This window comes from Argopecten irradians, chromosome 7 (genome assembly GCF_041381155.1).
Source record: "Argopecten irradians isolate NY chromosome 7, Ai_NY, whole genome shotgun sequence".
Classification (NCBI taxonomy): domain Eukaryota; kingdom Metazoa; phylum Mollusca; class Bivalvia; order Pectinida; family Pectinidae; genus Argopecten; species Argopecten irradians.
In genome coordinates this window covers 42,258,051-42,279,461 of record NC_091140.1, presented here as the reverse complement: position 1 = coordinate 42,279,461, position 21,411 = coordinate 42,258,051, and the positions used below count along the sequence as shown (strand labels likewise).

At 37.1% G+C, this 21,411-nt stretch overlaps 2 protein-coding genes across 2 annotated transcripts; one reads left to right on the top strand and one right to left on the bottom strand.

Annotated features, from left to right (window-relative positions):
- Positions 1-1,566: 1,566 nt before the first annotated feature.
- Positions 1,567-9,511, bottom strand: LOC138327232 (uncharacterized). The gene is given in 5 exon segments (XM_069273213.1): positions 1,567-3,111; positions 3,636-4,008; positions 4,524-5,098; positions 7,460-7,587; positions 7,590-9,511. Coding segments are annotated over 5 exon segments (4,185 nt in total). The 5' UTR covers positions 9,154-9,511.
- Positions 9,512-16,367: 6,856 nt separating this feature from the next.
- Positions 16,368-16,898, top strand: LOC138327231 (rho-associated protein kinase 1-like). The gene has a single exon (XM_069273211.1). It carries the CDS (start codon positions 16,368-16,370, stop codon positions 16,896-16,898), a length of 531 nt encoding a protein of 176 aa, XP_069129312.1.
- Positions 16,899-21,411: the final 4,513 nt, after the last annotated feature.

Here is a 21,411-nt window from a genome sequence, read left to right as displayed (position 1 = left end):
CTTAATGTATCTTCATACAAAACATTTTGCTTATCACTGAATGGTCGTAAAATGGCCTAAAGTGATACCCCTCCTTTTGTGATCGGGTGGTGTAGTGGTTAAACCGCTCGCCTTTCACCTAGCCGACCAGGGTTCGATCCCCGGCACGGACGTGAAAAGGTCAGGAGTCACCTACCCGATCACATGGGTTTTTTACGGGCACTCCGGTTTCCTTCCACTCTATGACCACTCGCGCGCTTTACCGGAAAGTGATTTGTATAAGTTGTATAACTTGTTTCACAATCGATGTAAAATAAATAAAGTTTTAATTTTTATTTTTCTTCCTTTATTAAACTCGTTAAATATTTCTATCAAATAATTGAACTCGTTAAAGGCTCGTGGCATACCAAATTATTTAACGAGTTTAGTGAAATTCATATTAAGTAACCATTTATGTAAAATCCTCTATATCACTTAAAAGTTGTATTTCCTGTAATTTTTACCACCACAAACTGTAATAAAACATACAATGTGTGATATGGCCGCTTATATAGGATGGTTCAAATCCATTAAAGCGCCAATATACTATTGACATTGTGGTAAATATCGCATGAAATATCACACGTTTTGAAAGAACCGCCATAGTCAACATCATGTTTCAAACTTCCCGTAGATCAATATATAACAACCCAGTAATCCCATGTGGAGTGTGTACCATTATATAGGCGGGTCCTCCGATGCCGGAGGAATTTACCTTGATACAGTATAAATATGTACTAGTGCACTATCGACAATATGGCAATCCCTTGAGATTCGCGTGACACAGGTCGTAGCTATTTTGAACAGACAAAGAACCAATTTTAAATTCAATTATTTAATAACTTTGCAAATACAAACTTTACCAAACTCTGCAAATATGGAAAGTTTAAAACGTAAAGAGGCAGCGAAAAATATGTAGACCACATTAAATTGTTTTTCTATGAAAAAATGAGGGAAAGTCATAAACCATACAACTTTAATTTTGACATTTGATATTTTGAAAAGAATTGTCGATTTCTAAATGATCAAACGTTTGTAAATCAAGATAATTACTATAATAAAATACCTAACAAAGTGATCGTATTTAATATGTTTATTTTTCAAGATGATAAAATCGATCGACCTGACGCAAAAGAATTGAGTAGCATTTAACAGCATATAATTGTTTCTTAATCATACACAAGTGTCCAATACTTTCAACAGGAAAACATTACAGATTTCTAAGAGACGCGTGAAAATGTCTTGTCCATCCGTTCATGAATACCACAGGAATAGCTATCAATATTTACTACAGTGTTGATAAATTCGAAATATTGTCTGCATTGGTAGTAAGTATATTGAAGAATTATCTCGTAAACGCGAACGAAGAATTTGATTTCAAATGTCTGTTTAAATTCAATATACAGAGAAATACATCCGGGTCACAGCTTCATGACGTGTACAGTACCGTCTCTACAACCGATCCACACGTCCCCACACGTATCCACTCCCACCGCTGTAGGGCCCACCACTCCATGTTTCCGGTCCAGAAGACACGTGACCCGTGTACTAGTCCTCGGTAGGACGTACACATGATGATTTCTGAAGTCTGGTACAAACAATCTTGTCGGTTGCCGTTTGACCGTTGGTACAAACAATCTTGTCGGTTGCCGTTTGACCGTTGTCCAGTTCACCTGACCATGTCTGTAGAGTCGTACCTGACTCGTCAATGATGGATACATCCGAAGCAATATACTTCTTCCCTGTTGATGCAGCTATACCCGCGGACATACAGGCGATGTACATTCCCTTCTCGGTATAGCTCACTTTCCTTACAATCGTACCTGACTGGTTCAGTACCACTATATCCGGTGTCCCGGTACTAACATACACCTCGCCTGTCTGGTGGATGCTGATGTCCCATGCTTTATGTGGACTGATACCAGCAAACGTTGTCACTTGTTTGTTGTGTAGTGACAATTTATACACAAAGGTAGTTGTTGGATAACTGGTCATCAATATGTCTGTTGTACCTACCATGGCCAGGCCTAACGGCACTAGGTCCAATACCACTGTGTCTGTGACCACACCCTCCTTACTGACCAGTTCCAGACCCTTGTATTTGTTTATAGATAACCACGCGTGACTGCGATCCATTGGATATATACATGTTATTTGATTTTGTTGAGTAACAGTAAACTTGGAGATCTGCTTGACGTGTTTACTGCTGATATTTTTCTTCTCGTATTGGTTTTCGTGGTGAAGTTCACCAAATACTTTCTTCAACAGATCTCGATTGATATTCCCGGTCACAAATCTCGGTGGTTTCTGTGTAACTGTCTTCACCTCTACGTCATATCCGGGTAGAGTTGTGCTCAGTGACCAGTCTGTTTCCAACATCGATCCAACGGATGTACATGTAATCGCCACTTCCGTCTGTTCATGCAGTCGAGTCAACTCGCGAACTTTGGTCTGATATTGTTGACAATTTGTTTGATACGTCTCCAATGCTTCCTTCTCCAAGGCCGATAACTCTCCGAGCACTAAATCTGCGACATCGTTTACTTCTGCTAGTAACTTTGTTCTCTGACAGTTCACTTCTTTCCGACATGCGTCCATGTTTTTGACGGATGCTTTGTTAGCACTTTCCACTTCCAACATTTTGGTCTTGAAAAGTTCTATTTTTTGGGATATTGTCGTCATGTGTTCATTTAAATGCCTCTTAACTGTTGTGACAATTTCCTCCAAATGTTTCCAGTTGTGTTGTTTATGCGTTTTGGAGACACATATAGAACAGAGCACTTCTTTACACTCAGAACAGAAAAGATCCTGGAGTTTACCGGGGTGTAGTTTACATACCTCAGGTACAGGTTGGTCGCCATGACGGTTAGCTCTCCCTATGGGTTCAATGTCGTCGTTTTTAGTTTTCTTCCCGCGGGAGTGATATTCCTTACAGCGATCACACAACGCCTCCTGACAGTCATTACAATACCAGTTTACATTGTCTTCACTGTCACACAGAGAACACGTGTAAGTAACGGGTTCCTGGGCTCGATTTATGGATTTAGAACTCGCCATGATTCCTGACGAACTTGTGTTGTCCTTCTGTTTAGTCTATGGTGTTGTCATATTTGATAAACTGTTTTGAAAAATTACTTCCTCGTTACGGGTATACCACGTGACCAATTTAATTAGATTGACCAGTTAATCACGCAATACACAATTAATGAGTGCCCTTGTCTTAGCGCATGGCGTCATTTGGCGATCGAAACATGTAGATAACGTAATGCTAAATCCTGTATGTGTATTATATATGTACAGCAAACCATGGGAACTCCGTTCAATGACCAGGTATATGGAATTATATATAAAAGGTCTTTGTCTCCCAGAAACCTAACTTATATTATCACAAATCCTTAATCGCAGACTGAGCACGATTTTACAGATATCCAGATTCATGTAAAGTATAAATTAAGTAATATTTATATAATCTGTAAATCACATCGAAATTTAATTAACAGTGGCGACCAGCATCGAAACGGTATTGAGGCGACCAAAATTACAACTCTATTGAAGAAACCAATTAAAAAGTTAAACTATGAAGTACTACTAAATTATTTGTTCTTTTTAAAGATAACATTTAATGTCCGAAGGCCGTTAATGTCCGAGGACCGAAGGCCCTTATTGTCCGAAGACCTGTTAGTCCGAAGGCCCATATAGTCCAGCCTGTTAGTCCGAAGGTCCTTATTATCCGAAAACCTGTTAGTCCGAAGGCCCATATAGTCCAGCCTGTTAGTCCGAAGGCCCTTATTGTCCGAAAACCTGTTAGTCCGAAGGCCCATATAGTCCAGCCTGTTAGTCCGAAGGCCCTTATTGTCCGAAAACCTGTTAGTCCGAAGGCCCATATAGTCCAGCCTGTTAGTCCGAAGGCCCTTATTGTCCGAAAACCTGTTAGTCCGAAGGCCCATATAGTCCAGCCTGTTAGTCCGAAGGCCCTTATTGTCCGAAAACCTGTTAGTCCGAGCCCATATAGTCCAGCCTGTTAGTCCGAAGGCCCTTATTGTCCGAAAACCTGTTAGTCCGAAGGCCCATATAGTCCAGCCTGTTAGTCCGAAGGCCCTTATTGTCCGAAAACCTGTTAGTCCGAAGGCCCATATAGTCCAGCCTGTTAGTCCGAAGGCCCTTATTGTCCGAAAACCTGTTAGTCCGAAGGCCCATATAGTCCAGCCTGTTAGTCCGAAGGCCCTTATTGTCCGAAAACCTGTTAGTCCGAAGGCCCATATAGTCCAGCCTGTTAGTCCGAAGGCCCTTATTGTCCGAAAACCTGTTAGTCCGAAGGCCCATATAGTCCAGCCTGTTAGTCCGAAGGCCCTTATTGTCCGAAAACCTGTTAGTCCGAAGGCCCATATAGTCCAGCCTGTTAGTCCGAAGGCCCTTATTGTCCGAAAACCTGTTAGTCCGAAGGCCCATATAGTCCAGCCTGTTAGTCCGAAGGCCCTTATTGTCCGAAAACCTGTTAGTCCAGCCTGTTAGTCCGAAGGCCCTTATTGTCCGAAAACCTGTTAGTCCGAAGGCCCATATAGTCCAGCCTGTTAGTCCGAAGGCCCTTATTGTCCGAAAACCTGTTAGTCCGAAGGCCCATATAGTCCAGCCTGTTAGTCCGAAGGCCCTTATTGTCCGAAAACCTGTTAGTCCGAAGGCCCATATAGTCCAGCCTGTTAGTCCGAAGGCCCTTATTGTCCGAAAACCTGTTAGTCCGAAGGCCCATATAGTCCAGCCTGTTAGTCCGAAGGCCCTTATTGTTCGAAAACCTGTTAGTCCGAAGGCCCATATAGTCCAGCCTGTTAGTCCGAAGGCCCTTATTGTCCGAAAACCTGTTAGTCCGAAGGCCCATATAGTCCAGCCTGTTAGTCCGAAGGCCCTTATTGTTCGAAAACCTGTTAGTCCGAAGGCCCATATAGTCCAGCCTGTTAGTCCGAAGGCCCATATTGTCCGAAAACCTATTAGTCCGAAGGCCCATATAGTCCAGCCTGTTAGTCCGAAGGCCCTTATTGTCCGAAAACCTGTTAGTCCTAATGCCGTTAATATCCGAGACCCAACCCTTCAATAACATATCATGTTGTTAAGGTTACTCATAGTAAACAGGGTTAGGGACGTGTCCGTTATAGAAAGTCGTGGAAAGCCGGGAGTACCAGGAGAAAAACCACCGACATAAGCATAGTCCTTGTTATATGGAACCGGTAGAAATCTTTGATCTAACGACCCAGTGATGGGTGGCCAATGGTAACGTGTCCACTTGGATACTCTATGCTTTAGAGTGGTCAATTTGACACCATTCCGAAATATTATCTTTATAATGATGATTGACATTTCAGAATTCGATTACAACAATGAAATATAAATTAAAAATTAATAATTATCAAGAGTTTTACTAGTGCGTATCTTATAACAATCAAGGTGTGATATATTGTATGATTATCAATATTCACGTCTCGCGGAACACAAAGGTTTTTAATTAGCATTGTCTTTTTTACGTACTACTTCCATATCTAGTAACGTCATAAATAAAAAAAAATGCAAATTATATTTAAACATAAGTTCTACAGTGATACAGAATGTGCCCCCATAGAGTCGTCAGGAGAATTGTTTAGTCTTAAGGCTTACAGATATGCACATATGAAAGAAATGAAATGAAAGGGAAGGCAGATGTTACACCAATTGATTAAAAACAACTAAATCTCCGACTGCTTTTCTCTCTACATACAGGCCATCTCGATACTTCAAAGTATTTTGGGACTTATGAAGTTTCATACGTCTAGATATGTAATGACGTTATATCAATTAAATGTTTCATTCAATACATGCTTATGTCATGTACAACAAAATCGAAGTTCCCTTATTGATAAACAAATTAAAGTTATGTGTGGTCATTTCGTTGAATACGTTTATTTCGAATTTAGATATTCGGATTTCTTTAACATCTATTTTCGATAAATAAAATCAGACCATGGACGCTTCAGTTTCTGACAACATAGAGAAGGAATCGGTTCGCCGTGTTTCACGAACTTAAATCTCGCGTTAATTTTTTATGACTTGACAAAAATGGCAGAATAATTGTAGACTTTTTTTTCCGTACACATGAGGATTGACAAAAATCTGTTTTTAACTTTCTATTTTCTATTGTTGGATATTTTTCAGTAACTATATATATTTACATTGTTGCTTGAATTTAATTAGTCACATTATTCATCTCACACATTCACATGCAGACTAACCGCGGAAGGTGGGGTGAATGAATATGTCCATGGTATGATTGTAACTAGGCTATGGTGCCAATGGTAAGTACAAAACAAAAGATATATCACAACCTAGTAAAATGTCCCGATATAATATTTCTCAGTAAACCTGTAGATATCCCCGTAAACTAATCAATTATTGTGGCATTGTGCTTTGATAGTAGATTCTCCAAATGTCCTTCCTGAACCGTCAAAAGTTGTCGAACAGAATTTGAAATGCCTGAAACATGAAAATACATAGTGGAATAAGCAGGACTAACTCATAACATTCTCAATCCGAACGGTCCAAGACTGCATATTTCGGAATACGAACGACTTTTAAATGAATGTGGCCTGATGTATAGTTTAGAGCTGAGAGTTTATCATAACATTTGAATCCAAAACGGGTACAAACTTATGCAAATATTCTGTGATAATTTCCTTTTACATGATTTGATGACATTTTATATTCATCGATGTCAATCTGAATTAGAATATACAGAAAAAGGAGTGAATTTTTGAGAAAAAAAATATTGTGTGAATTCAGTACAAGTAACCATAAATTTATTGTGGAAACTGGTATATGTAATAATATAAATTATCAAAATAGAATTTGCCCATTTCTGCTTCGAAAATTGACAGAATCTGATTACGATTTTATAATAGGAAGTAACCGACGTTGACATCAAAAGTCGACAAAAGACGACGTCTTCTTTGAAAAGTGTTTGCCACTGGTAAACGACGTCATAAAATGTTTGTTTCAATCGTCAATATATCACGAATTCTACTACGTAACTGTCCCGTTCAGCCATGTCTTCTTTGTAAAGATTACAATTAAGATAATCACTGTACGACTTCTATAACAAAGTGGTTGTATTAATTTTTTTCCTAAAGATGACAATATCGGCCGATTTGACTCGATATAATATTAAACAACAATTTACAATACAATTACATGTAGTGTTTCTTACAAATATTTACAAATTAAAACAAACAACACGAAGAAAGTAATGCTACATATTCAGTGTCACTATAAAAAAAATGATCAACCTGAAAGTCCTACATAAGTGTACGATGCATTCGATCTGATATGTTTCTCCGAGACAAATGTAAATGTCCTAATCATCCGTTTATAAATTTCACATGAACAGTGGTAGTAAGTATATTGAAGAATTATCTCATAAAACGCGGACAGAGGATTGGATTTGAAATGTCTGTTTGCGGTCAATGTTCATAGCTTTATTACGTGGACAGTACCGTCGTGACACCCGATCCACACGTCCCCACACGTATCTACTCCCACGACTGTAGGTTTGACCACTCCATGTTTCCGGTCCAGAAGACACGTGGCGCGTGTACTAGTCCTCTGTAGGACGTATACCCGATGAATTTCGAAGTCTGGTACAAACAATCTGTCGTACCTGTCATATGACATCTTACATAAATGCATGTCGCTAGCCGTTTGATTGTTGTCCAGTTCACCTGACCATGTCTGTAGAGTTGTACCTGACGTGTCAAAAATGGATACATTCGAAGCAATATAATCAATTCCTGATGATACGGCTATACCCGTGGACGTACAGGCGATGTAGATTCCATTCTTGGTACAGGTCACTTTCCTTACAATCTTCCCAGACTGGTTCAGTATCACTATATCCGGTGTTTTGGTACTAACATACACCTCACCTGTCTGGTGGATGCTGACATCACATGCTTTATATGGACTGATGTCAGCAAATGTTGTCACTTGTTTGTTGTGTAGTGACAGTTTATACACAAGTGTAGTTACTGGAGTACTGGTCATCAATATGTCTGTTGTCCCCATCAAGGCCAATCTAAGCGGAATGAAGTCCAATACCACTGTGTCTGTAACAACACCCTCCTTACTGACTAGTACAAGACCTTTGTGTTTGTATATAGATAACCACGCGTGATTGTTGTCCACCGGACAAATACCGTTTATTTGGGTTTTTTGAGTCACAGTAAACTTGGAGATCTTCTGGATGTTTTCACTGTTGATATCTTTCTTCTCGTACTGGCTTTCGTGGTGTAGTTCACCCAACATTTTCCTCAATAGGTCTCGATTGATATTCCCGGTCACAAATCTAGATGGTGTCGGTACAACATTCTTCATTTCTGTGTCATACCGGGACAGTGTTATGCTCAGTGACCAGTCTGTTTTCAACATCGATCCAACTGCTGTACTTGCAATCACCACTTTCACCTGTTCATGCAGGCGAGTCAGCTCTCGAACTTTGGTCTGATATTGTTGACAAGCTGTTTCATATGTCTCCAATTCTCCTTTCTCCAAGGCCGATAACTCACCGAGCACTGAATCCGCGACAGAATTTACTTCTGCTAATATCTTCGTTCTCTGCAATTTTACTTCTCTCCGACATGCGTCAATGTTTTTGAAGGATGCTGTGTTTGCACTTTCCAGCTTGGACATTTTGGTCTTAAAAAGTTCTACTTTTTGGGATATTGTCGTCATGTGTTCATTTAAATGTCTCTTTACTGTTGTGACAGTTTCCTCCAAATGTTTCCAGTTGTGTTTTTTATGCGTTTGGGAGACACATAGAGAACAGAGCACTTCTTTACAATCAGAACAGAAAAGATCCTGGAATTTACCGGGATGTAGTTTACATACCTCAGGTATAGGTTGTTCGTTTTGACGGTCAACTCGCCCTATCGGTACAATGTCGTCGTTTTTAGTTTTCTTTCCGCGTGAGTGGACTTCCTTACAGCGACCACACAACGCTTCCTGACAGTCATTACAATACCAATTTACATTAGCTTCGCTGTCACAGAGAGAACACGTGTATGTAATGGGTTCTTGGGCACGACATATGTATTTAGAACTCGCCATATTCCTGAAGAACATGTGTTTTCCCTTTGTTTTATCTGCAGTGTTGTCAAATTTGATAAACTGTAAAAAATACTTCCTCGTTATGTGTATATCACGTGATTATACGCGGTACATAAGTGTCCTTAACATATCTGAATTGTTATATAATATTTTGTCACTACTCAAGTGCCGTTGAACATAAGTATTTAACCCTCAATAATGCAGAAATCGCACAATTCAGACGGAATTATTGGTAACCGGATATGGGTATTTGCGAAATAAAGGATCCTAACGGTTTTTGATTGGGGACGAAATTCTTCGCATTCTTAAGGGTTCACTTTATATGCCTTACGAACTCATGCAATTCACTGAACTGTTTGTACATTACAGAAAAATGCATGTTTCAGAAAAAAATAGCTCGAGCACATCACATACATTGTAACAAATAATTTTGCACATTAGTATTTTTGTAGTAGGTACTCTTACAATATTGATGGAAACGTTGATGGCATTTTGACCTTGAGATGCCAATGACGACTGTATATAATGTCTTCAAAATGTAACATATAATGTAACATTCCAAATATATAACAAACGTCTACTACAGAATGTGAGGATCATTGACATTTGTACACGAATGTCAAACAAATATCAATATGAAGAATAACTACGTGTTATAGATGATATGGACTATAAGGATTTGATTATTTAGTACAATATGTGTGCTCCAGAAAAGTACATTTGTTTCTTCTAACACATATTTTTTCATACTTTGTCTAATTTTATCAACAGCTCAAGGTGACCAGCGCAAACTACCGTTAGACAAGAGTACTCACTAAAAATTGATCAGTTTTCTTTTTGAATGGACTGTGATTATGAAAAAGCAATAAAGATTGTTTCTATACTTCACATTGCCTGTTTATATCGCTTTGTGATAATTAAAAACTTGCAATATTTATGTAAGAAATGCCTCAGACAACGCCAAATATTTTAACATATATATATATTTGATTTCGGGGTTTTGATTGACCAATGCCCCGCAAATTTTCTAGCCTGAAGCTATAGGTAATTTCGCCGTTTTTGTAGAAGAAATCGACAGTATTTAATATAGGATCATTAAAGCTTTTTTGACCAATATCAAAATTGAATGGAAAAGACCAACATCGAAATTGTATGGGGCGGCCAACATCGAAATTGTATGGGGACGACAGACATCGAAATTGTATGGGGACGACCAATATCGAAACTGAATGAAGGCGACCGACATCGAAAATGAATGGAGGCGACCGACATCGAAACTGAATGAAGGCGACCGACATCGAAAATGAATGGAGGCGACCAACATCGAAACTGAATGAAGGCGACCGACATCGAAAATGAATGGAGGCGACCAACATCGAAAATGAATGGAGGCTACCAACATCGAAATTGAATGGAAGCGAACATCATCGAAATTGTATGGAGGCGACCAACATCAAAACTGAATTGAGGTGACCAACATCGAAATTATTTGGAGGCGACCAACATCGAAATTGAATGGAGGCGACCAACATCAAAAATGAAAGGAGGCTACCAACATCGAAACAACAGGGAGACGACCAACATCGAAATTGAATGGAGGGGACCAACATCGAAAATGAAAGGAGGCTACCAACATCGAAACAACAGGGAGGTGACCAACATGGATAATGAATGGAGGGGACCAACATGGATAATAAATGGAGGGGACCAACATGGAAATGAATGGAGGGGACCAACATCGAAATTGAATGGAGGCTACTAACATCAAAATTGAACGCAAGCGCCAAACATCGAAACTGAATGGAGGCGACTAACATCGAAACTGAATAGAAACGACCAGCATCGAACACAATTAAACCAATTAAAGAGTTAAAAATAACTTGAAGATACGTGAGTGTATCAAACACCTTGTGATTGTTTTAAAGAAACAGAGCCTTTGGATTTTCATAATAGATACAACATCACTTCAATCAAATGTTGAATGAATTACTTGGTACATTATTAACAGTGTCGCAATATTAATTACTTCAAACGTGGCGATTAAATTATTAGATACACCTACAGGAAACGGCAAAATTGACACTTAGATAGACTTGAAGTTCTGGGTAGTGTGGCGGTCAGTGACTCCTTTACTAATCTTTCCTCAAGTCCCTCTCTGATGGCTCCAGATCAGTCCACCTGCTGTTTTCCTGCCGTTACTACTGCTGTGGGGAAGATACAAAACTGAACAAACTTTATGGTGGGAGCTAGTGGCTCTGGTCTACGATCCATCGGAACGCCTCGGATGTAACTTTCGATTAGCATCGACCTACAATGTGACACAAGGGCATTCATTTTGAAAATATGGGACTATTTTTCATAACAACTAGTTGCCACCGAGGACACAGCCCCTCGAAAAGTGTTAGTTTATCGATGCTGTATGTTGTCCACCTCGAAGGAGAAATGTTTACATTCAATTTCTTAAAATACGTTCATAAAAGAAGAAGTTCAATATTTTAATAACTATTTATTTTCTTATGCACAGTTTGAGCGTTATAAGGTTTCCGTCGAAGAAAATTACATATTATTACACCTATCACATCAAATGTAATGTTTTACATCCGTGGAGTTCCTATTAGGTCTACAGTAGGTGTCAATGCTATCTGGTGTTAAGTGTGATCAAACTGGAACTGTACTGTTCACTGTTGCAAAATGAAGTTGCTATCAACGCCCCTTATGTACAAAAACAATTAAAAGTAAAAAAAATCCCCAATGCCCCTTGTGTGATAAAAAAAAAATTAAAAAAAAACACGACATACAGCAAAAATAATTGCAGCAGGGATAAACATAGAATTCAAAGAATAACAGCCCAAATGTTCCGGAGTAAATAGCGTTCACGTTCTTATCTTCGTCACGTGTAAATTTTATTTAGGTCAAGCAGTGATACTGTAAACAAACTGATTTTCGCGTGTGATAATTTTTTTTATGTTTTTGGCGGGAGAGTAGAAATCGCAAAATTATTCGCTGCGAAAAAACTGTCAGACGTAGATCTAGTAGACAATATGACTCTTAATCGCAAAATAAAATCGCCGCGAAAAAAATGCATGTAAATGAAAACGCGAAATTAAAGATGCTCCACCGCCGATAGAGCATAAACGATAATCATCATTTGAACAATAACTGATGTATAATCGTCTTTATATGTGCCAGATTAAGACAAAATCACATATACAATAATATTTTTTGTTTTAGTGCATGCACAATCAGTACTTAATTTCATATAGGGCATAATTAATGCCATTGATTTTTTTCGAGACGCAAATAATAATTTCAATATGTTTATCTTGATTTAAAATAAGGATTTAAAATAAGAAGCGAAAGCTTTTCAATGGTGGTAATGGTATAAAATAAGTAACTTTTTTTACTGAAGAAAAACACCATTCGTCGGCGGTGGAGCATCTTTTATCGTTGCGAAAATACGTTGATCGACAATATCTTAATCACAAATATAAGTTGGGTAGCTTTCAATTAGAACCAAAATTAATATGCTTTTACTTTCCAGCCATCTATCTCGCAAACCTTTCTATTAGAAGAGAATGTCACTAATATAAAGAAGAATAAAAGCTACTTAGTTGAGTATCCATGAATTACTTAAAACAAGGTTGTTTGTAATAAAGTTCTATAGACTTACAAGTGATGGAAAGTGGATGAAAGTCAGAAAGTACCAAAAAGTATAGCGAATGAAAAATATGATAGTTTAATCGAATTGTTACAATTGAAAATATTTAACGTTAGAATAAAATCACACAGAAACATGTACTTTTGAAGTATGTAATTCCATGCTAAATCTACAGAGACCTGTTGACATCTACAAATGTATTTTACGTAACAGGTAACTTTATCCCTCCATCTAAATCGTATGTAACCCCCCCCCCTCTCTCTCTCTCTCTCCTTCTCTCTCTCACCCACTCTCTCTCGTAAACTATACACCCCTCCGGCTAACGTATATGCAATAGACAAACTCTCCCTCGTAAACTTGAGCAACAGTCAACGCACAACAGAAGCTGCCCTTGTTATAAAATTTTTCGGGTCATTTGTTAGATCGTTTAAGTCTCTAATTTGTCCGTGTTTTATCACATCCTATCCTGATTATGTTCTATTTATAGCAACAGGTTCATACGTCACGGTTAATAAGACAAAACACGTGCTTCCTTCAAGACCTTCTGCTCGATTATAAATATCCACCAAACATAACAAAAGGTAACAGCAAATTTCTAAAAGCATTTGTGCGCCAGGCTGGACGACAGCTTTACTGTTATAAAACTTATTTTTGCATGTAACTAATTTTCGCGTATTGTGCAGGCTACAAGAATTGGCGAAAAATATTTATCACAAAAACAGTGGAGCTTGTATAAATGTTGAATCCAATATGAAACTGTCGTCGTTTGGCATGTAAACGAAAAAGTGTACTTATATGGTTTATTACCAACACATTCACATTTATTTTACTCATTTCGTCAGATCCACGTTAGATTTTTAAAAATTGCGTTTATCTTCAATGATCAGAAAATTTTGACATTTAACATCCCTAACGAATCCAAGCATGATACATGACAGCTGTATTGTGCGGTGCACATGTAAACTATCACATAATTCGTGGGGCTCTGAAAAATTCTATTCAAGGAATTTCATTCTTATTGATCCTTATTGATCAGTAAAATATTACCCAGTCTTGTCTACTGGTGGAACAATCATTACACACCTCTCTGAATTGAGATCAAATTTGCAAAGTGATTACTAATTAACCGTGTTTTGTTGTCACCAACAGTTTCTCTCCCTTGAGATCGCAATTTAATTTGCACTTGATTTGACCTAGATTGGCATGGCGGATGGTGCCGTGACCTAGAATCTGTATAGCGGTGTCACCATGACCTGGATTTATATGACAGGTGTCGCTGTGACCAACATTTGTATAACGGTGGCGCCATGACCTAGATTTATATGGCGGGTATCATCATGATTTAGATTTGTAAAGCGGGTATCGTCGATGAATCAGGTTCTATTCTCATTCTGTTTTTGCAGAAGTTTTCATACACATCTTAGTGGTTTTAGATGTTTTTTTCTCTTTGCATAAACTTTGGTAAGCTACTCGTCACGGATCTCTTATCGCAACTCCAGATTTTGCTGGAAGTGGACATATAGAAATAAATAAATTAGACTCTATACAATGGTACTTTTCTTGGAACCAGTTCAACATTTTTTCTGTCCCATATATCACTGTATTGACTTATCCTGGGCAAAGTGATTATACGTGGGAGAAACTACGTCACATACATGGTTGCCGTTGCACTATTTTGAAATTGTGTTGGAGTGTTTGAAAAGAAACAGAGAGATTTATAACACAAATAACACTTGCTACAGTTACATGGAAATGTCTGGGGTACGGTGCACTCATTGTCTTATTGAGATTGTCGTGACACAGCATACCATTTTCTACCTTGAAGCGAACAATTTTCCGCCATTTAGATTGCAACGGCAACCATGTGTGTGACGTAGTTTCTCCCATATGGATTATGAATGATTAATACATCGATTTAGCGATACCAAAAACGATTGGCAATACTTCCAAAAATGATTATATTTACATCTAACTGTTATTATGCGGTACGATGAGTACATAAGTCAGACCATGTAGACAAGTTATGGTCTACAATGTCATTTAACATGTTACAGTGTTATTATAAGGTGTTTGCTAAGTAATGTTAAAAAGCTAATGAAGTTAAAAACTCTAATGTTCATAAGGCATCATGAATGTATGTCTGTCCATTTGAATGATTTTCACAGGTTAGTTCACCAAACTTTACGTCTGTCAATAGATTAGTGAAGAAAAAATAACATGGCAAAATTTCCGCCCACTAATTGCAAATATAAATTTGATTTAACATGGAGTTGTGCAATGGAAGGAGTTGGTCTTGTACCATTTGAAGCAAGTTAAGAGTTATATATATATAGTTCGATAAAAGATAGAAATGTTACGACCGAATCAAATGTATCAAAAATTAATCTTATCAAATAGTACTACATGCTGGCAATTGAAAGGATTGGACAAAATTTCTCTGGGTCCCATACGGTAATATTACTCATAGAGTTCCGATGAAATATTATTTGTTGATAAAAGCAGATGGCACTGTTGTAATGGGGGAAAAACATACAAAAGTTTTGTTTGTTTTACACTTACACACGTAGGGACAGAAGAACAGTGTAGTGATACAGAGTTATCTTATATCAAACATCTGCACGTGAAATACAGATGTTTATTTTCAACATGACATGTTACCGTAACTTACGGAAAATACATTTTACAAAGCGCTTGCTCCTGATATATACGTTATAAAAAGCTTTAAGTCTGGGATGCAAAGCTTTTCAATGATTTGAATCAGTTACATTAAGACTGTGTCATTTGAACCTGGCAGTTTGGGAAGAAGATGCGGCCCTACGGTGGATGATTGATAGCACAAGCGTCTGGCCCTCTAAACCAGCGGTGTCTGTGAACTTTAAAACCTTGTTTCAACATCTTCAACTCTGCCTTTGCATTCAAACTATAATTTCGTCCGATACCTCTTATCACACAGGAAGCGGGTTGATATATTTTTATCATTTCCTGAGATGTGGGATTGAAACAGATAAGGTTTCTCAGTGTGTTTTCCTCCCCAACACACGCCCCGGAGCGTTGACTACTAATTATACAACGGACCCAATTGGTAAATATAGCTTGTATCTATTAGTGTTTACGTTGATGTTGTTCCGCCCCGTGTGAACTGTACAACATACAATTTATAGGTGGTGGGACGAAGGTGTTTGTAACGGAAACCTCACCTGTCAGCCATCCGGGCATCAGCTGTGTTTGGGTAACATGTCATTTAACAGACAAGGTTGGTCATGTAGACGCAGTGATTTGCGACACAACGGATGGTGACCAGCATTTGATTACAGAGAATAGAAGAGTTAGATTTAAAGACACAGTTTATGGTGACAATATCATGTGTTTCTCTTCACGTCAACAGAAACTTGTATTTCAATAGTGGATTTATTAGTGATTGTGGATTTCCAGTGTTTGAGACAATAGAACGTGATCAACGCTAAAAAAACCATTTGGAGTCTTAACAAACACGTAAAGCACGTGTTTTTCATATAATTCATTTCCATTTCCAAAACATAAATTGAGACATTCGGAACTCGTTCTTATCTTCATGGCAGGCTACAGATCAAACGCTTTGACGAACGCGCCACTTTGTGACGTCAAGAATAGCCCGCGAAACGAAACGAATCAACAACAACAAAAACTGAAATACATTATCGAACACAGGTCCAAACTTCAAGATGAGATTAAAGTGCTGACGGAAAAGTTGAAAGAGAAAACACAGACAGAAAAGAAACTACTCGAGGAAAACAAGGCCCTAAGGAGAAAACGTAGCAAACCGCAACCGGTACAGCATCCAATGGACTTCATCAACGAAACTGAGGATCTGAAAAAGACAAACGAAGAGCTGAGAGCAAAGGTGTCCTATCTTTTACAGGCGAACGAAAATGTTGAATCTCACAATGAAGAACTGATGCGGCGTATTTCTGATTTTAAACGAGCTCTGCTGCAGAACAACAAAGCTATTGCTCAGCTGAATTATTACTCCCAGGTGAACAGTGAACTTAAACGTGAACTTGAACATCTGAGGTATGAACTTCAGATGGAAAGAAGGAACAAACAACACATATCGGATGTGTAACCCGCTGACTATCCGAATGGAGAGTTTTCTAATGCATAGCCTAAGACACGTAGTTTTAGCCTCTTTCTGATCTGACATGACTGAACAAGATAAACAACTTCCGGTATGGTTTATTTTCGTTGGCTGCCGAATATTGATAACAATGATAACGCATTATTTGTCACTATTTTTTTTATTTTTTAAATTGTTCAGTTGTTGCTACCTTATCCTCTAAAACACTGGAACGGTATCATATTTTTATTATAATGTGTTATATAAGTATAATAATTATTGTAGCTGCTTTACTTTATAAAATAACGGAATAGTATTATACATATATTTGACTATAATTTTTATATATATTGTAAATTCAGTTGTAGTTAAAATAATTGAAAAGAATATATACTATTATATTTGGCTATAATACTATTTACATTGTATGATTTCATGAAGTATTATATTTGACTATAATACTATTTACAGTGCATGTATACATTCAGTATTATATTTGGCTATAATACTATTTACATTGTATGATTACATGAAGTATTATATTTGACAATGATGCTATTTACATTTAAGTTCAGTTGTACAATGTAGCTATCTTATCCTCTAAAACAATAAAATAGTATCATATTTGATTATAATGTTTTCTATATGATAAATTCATTTGTAACTTATTTACTCTATAAAATAATGGAAGAGTATTATATTGGACTCTAATTTTATTTACATTGAAAAGTCATTTGTAGCTAAAATAATGATAAAGAATCTTGTATTATATTTGATCATAATGTTATTCACAGTGTATATTTTCAAATTCAGTTGTGCATGTAGCTGCTTAATATCTTTAAAATGTCTTGAAAAAACGGAACAGTATTATATTGGACTACTCTTCAAATCGATGGAATACTACACTGTGTAATATTTTACTTTGATGTAATTTACATAGTTCGGTTTTATTTTTGAATTGTAATGAATAATACTCCGTTAAGCAATCGATTCATTAATAATATTTACAGTTTCATATAACATCATATGAAAAAAGAAAAATTAATACATATACATGTATGTGTTTACTCTCAGGATAATTAATACCAATTACTGGCATTATTAATTGAATTATTCGTCATTATTTTGTTATTTCACAAGTACTATTGAATTATTGAATTATATTGTGATTTATAGATGAAGCCTCCGAGTAATTGATCATTGATATCAATACCGACTATTGGCTGCAAACGTTTATATTTTAAGACCTACTCTAATTCTAATGAATAACTGAAGTAAAACAAATTAATTTAATGTTAATTTATGTAAAGAAAAAAACTTGCAGAAATCAGTTTGATACTGATGCCTCTATTAAATATCCATCTTGGATTATGCATTCTGGGAGACCCAGGATTCATTGTAGCTAGTCTGGAGGCCCTTATGGGTGGGGCTTGTAGGCTGGGATTCATTGCCTCTCCCAGGGTTCATTGCGGTCTCCTTATTCAATGAAATATGGGAACCGCTATGCACCCTGAGAGAGATTGCTTCCATCCTAGACAACATCACATTGTAATATATAGCATTCCCGACTGTTTGTTTAGTTTGTTGTATTGTGTATTGTCACATCACTGTGTATGGAACTGTAATAAAGTATTTTATAGCAAGAGTATGGTTATTGACATATTATCGTATCATATACCGAGAGTCAACTTATTTCCGTCGTGTGAAAACCAAATGGTCGATAAAAAGTAATGCAAGGAGATAGAACCATGTGTCCTGGAAGGTTCAGCGTCCCATGCTTCATCTAAAGACGACATCAATCATACATATAAGTAAAATATAGTGATAATGGAAATATCGGTGATGACAAGAGTGATAATAGTTATATAAAAAACACATGAAAATAATGTATCTTACATTACTAAAAACAAACTAGTATTTGCGAAGGTTTAGTTTCGCGTTTTGCATGTCTTGTGATTTTTCATGGCGATTTGAATTTCGCAATCGAGATTTCTGTAATTCTACTTTTCCTGAAATTTAAAGATTTTGCACCAACTTATTTTCGCAATTTCTTTTCAGTCGTACTCAAGCATGGCACGTTATTTGTTTAAGCTACAAACAGGATCACTTTAGAAAATAATAACAACACATTAAATACGCGTAACTGTAACTCAATCGCATGCTCAATTTAGTTGTTTACAGTCCGATGTATAGGGTTTACTAGCTAGCAGCTGAAGAACATCCTTCTACAGGAAACCTTGTAATGTAATGTCCATGAAATACTAATCGATTTTACTCTTCATAACATACAACTAAAACAAACAAAATAGACAAATTAATTTGGATTCCATTGCAGATTTCTAAGTATAGCTCTCAAATAACACTAAAACATTGTGAAACACGTACGTCATAGGTGAGTACTTCCTGCGATAGTGTAGTTCTTCCTGTCGTTCAATGAGGGATAGATGTGTGGCCAGAGAAAATTGTAACCAGAAGCTTACTCTGCGTATATATGAAATATGGAACCATATGTATATTTATATAAGACCTGTGTTAGTAATATCAACAGTACGGACATTGTTTCTCATATTTTCTGGGCAATCTGTTTCTTTATCAAGACACACACACACAAAAAAACAACACAACAACAACGAAGGAAAAACACAATTTAAATGATTTAAATGAACGAAGCACAGATTGGTTATACTGGATAACAATATAAAAATAATCTAAAATACGGAACTTTATGGAAATCATTTCAACCATATACATATATAGTATAAAAGCTGCATGCTTCATTAAGAAAGCGCTATAAAAAGGACAAGAGTTATACATACCGCAGTCTCCCAAAACACAAACGCACTTCACACACACAACCCAAACTATACTCGAGGGTTGGTCATGACTATGGATGTTAAGTAAGCATTGGTGGTCATATCTTGGACCTGCATTGATGTGTCACAAACACAGGGTGTTCTGGCATATACATGATATATATGCTAAAACACCCAATCTTTCAGGGAATTCTCACATTGACTTAAACCCTGTCTTTTCGTTAACTCTGATGAAGGTATATTAGTAAGCCGGATTTCCTTTTCGCGGTCTATTCTTGACGTCATAAAGTGGCGCGTTTGTCAAAGCGTTTGATCTGTAGCCTGCCATGAAGATAAGAAAGAACTGACAATGCCTATATTGGAAGTTAACATACATTGAGTTTAGAAGCAACATATAGGTACTGTGCAGTGACAATGTAAATATTACGACGTAAATGTGATCACCCAATAAATGTTCAGTAACCGTCTCTAGTATATCGATGGTACGTTCTTAAGAAAATCTGTCCCATTTGCGATCGATCAACGGAAAGGTGTATACTGGAATCTGTTCGTTATGTTTAGTGTTTGTATGCAAGATATGTGTCCGTGAGAACATTGTAGTACTCAGGTCAAAGTTCAGAAAGCAGAAACTAAGGTAGCATGGTTACCATGTAAACGATTCCATGGTTACCATGTAAAGAATATTTGAACCCATCATCATGTCTAACCGTGCTAATCAAAACATGATTAAACAGGGTAACTATGTTTACACGACAGCCTTCGTTCTCACGAGAGATATGTAGAATATATGTAGAAGATATGTGGAGATGAATGTAACAGAATGATATTTAGGCTTTCTTGGAATCTCTATAACGCGCTAATGATATTCGTAGAACGTCGGGGATATTTCAATAAAAATAAACTGAATCATCGTTTTTCAGTTGAACATAAGCATAATAATCATTTAACATGTCCAGGTTCCGTCTATGTTGTATGTCCATAGGGGTCTGAGAATTCGTTACTGTTGATATAAAGTTGGACCCGCCTGTGTCTATAGACCGTTTTTAGAGATCTTATATGTCTTTTGAAAATGATCAGTAAAATTACTCTACACAGTATCTACGTCATATTCTTACATTATATCTTATGTATTAACGACACTAAACTTTGGCTACCAAGACCATCATCAACGTTTGTGGCACTTGTTAAATGTGTGATACTTTTCCTTACATCTACCATCATTCTGTACATGACCGGAAGTTGTATTGTTCTAACAATGTTAGAGTTTTAGCATAACGTTACGTCGTGTCACTTGTCTATCATTTTTTTCTCGGCGTCGCAATCCAATATATCACTGGGTTGATATTTTTTGCCAAAGAATGTCGCAGAGAAAAAAACACCGACTTGCAGTTGTGTCCTAGCAGCTACAATATACGATGGCTTGTTGAATTAGTAAAATTGTCGGTAAAACAGTGGCCAGTGATCATGAATGTTCAATATACTGTACATGTAACACACTTTTTAGCGTTAACGAATTTAAGAGGATCTTCTACATGTTGGCTTTAATGTGATGCATATGTCGTTAGTCGAAAATGTGAGTAGAAAAATGAATCAATTAATGCATTTGTCTTGGGTCGAAAATGTCAGCAGGAGAATGGCTCATTTAATGCATGCCTGGTCGAATATGTTAGTAGAGGAATGAATAATTTAATGCATTTGTCTTTGATCAA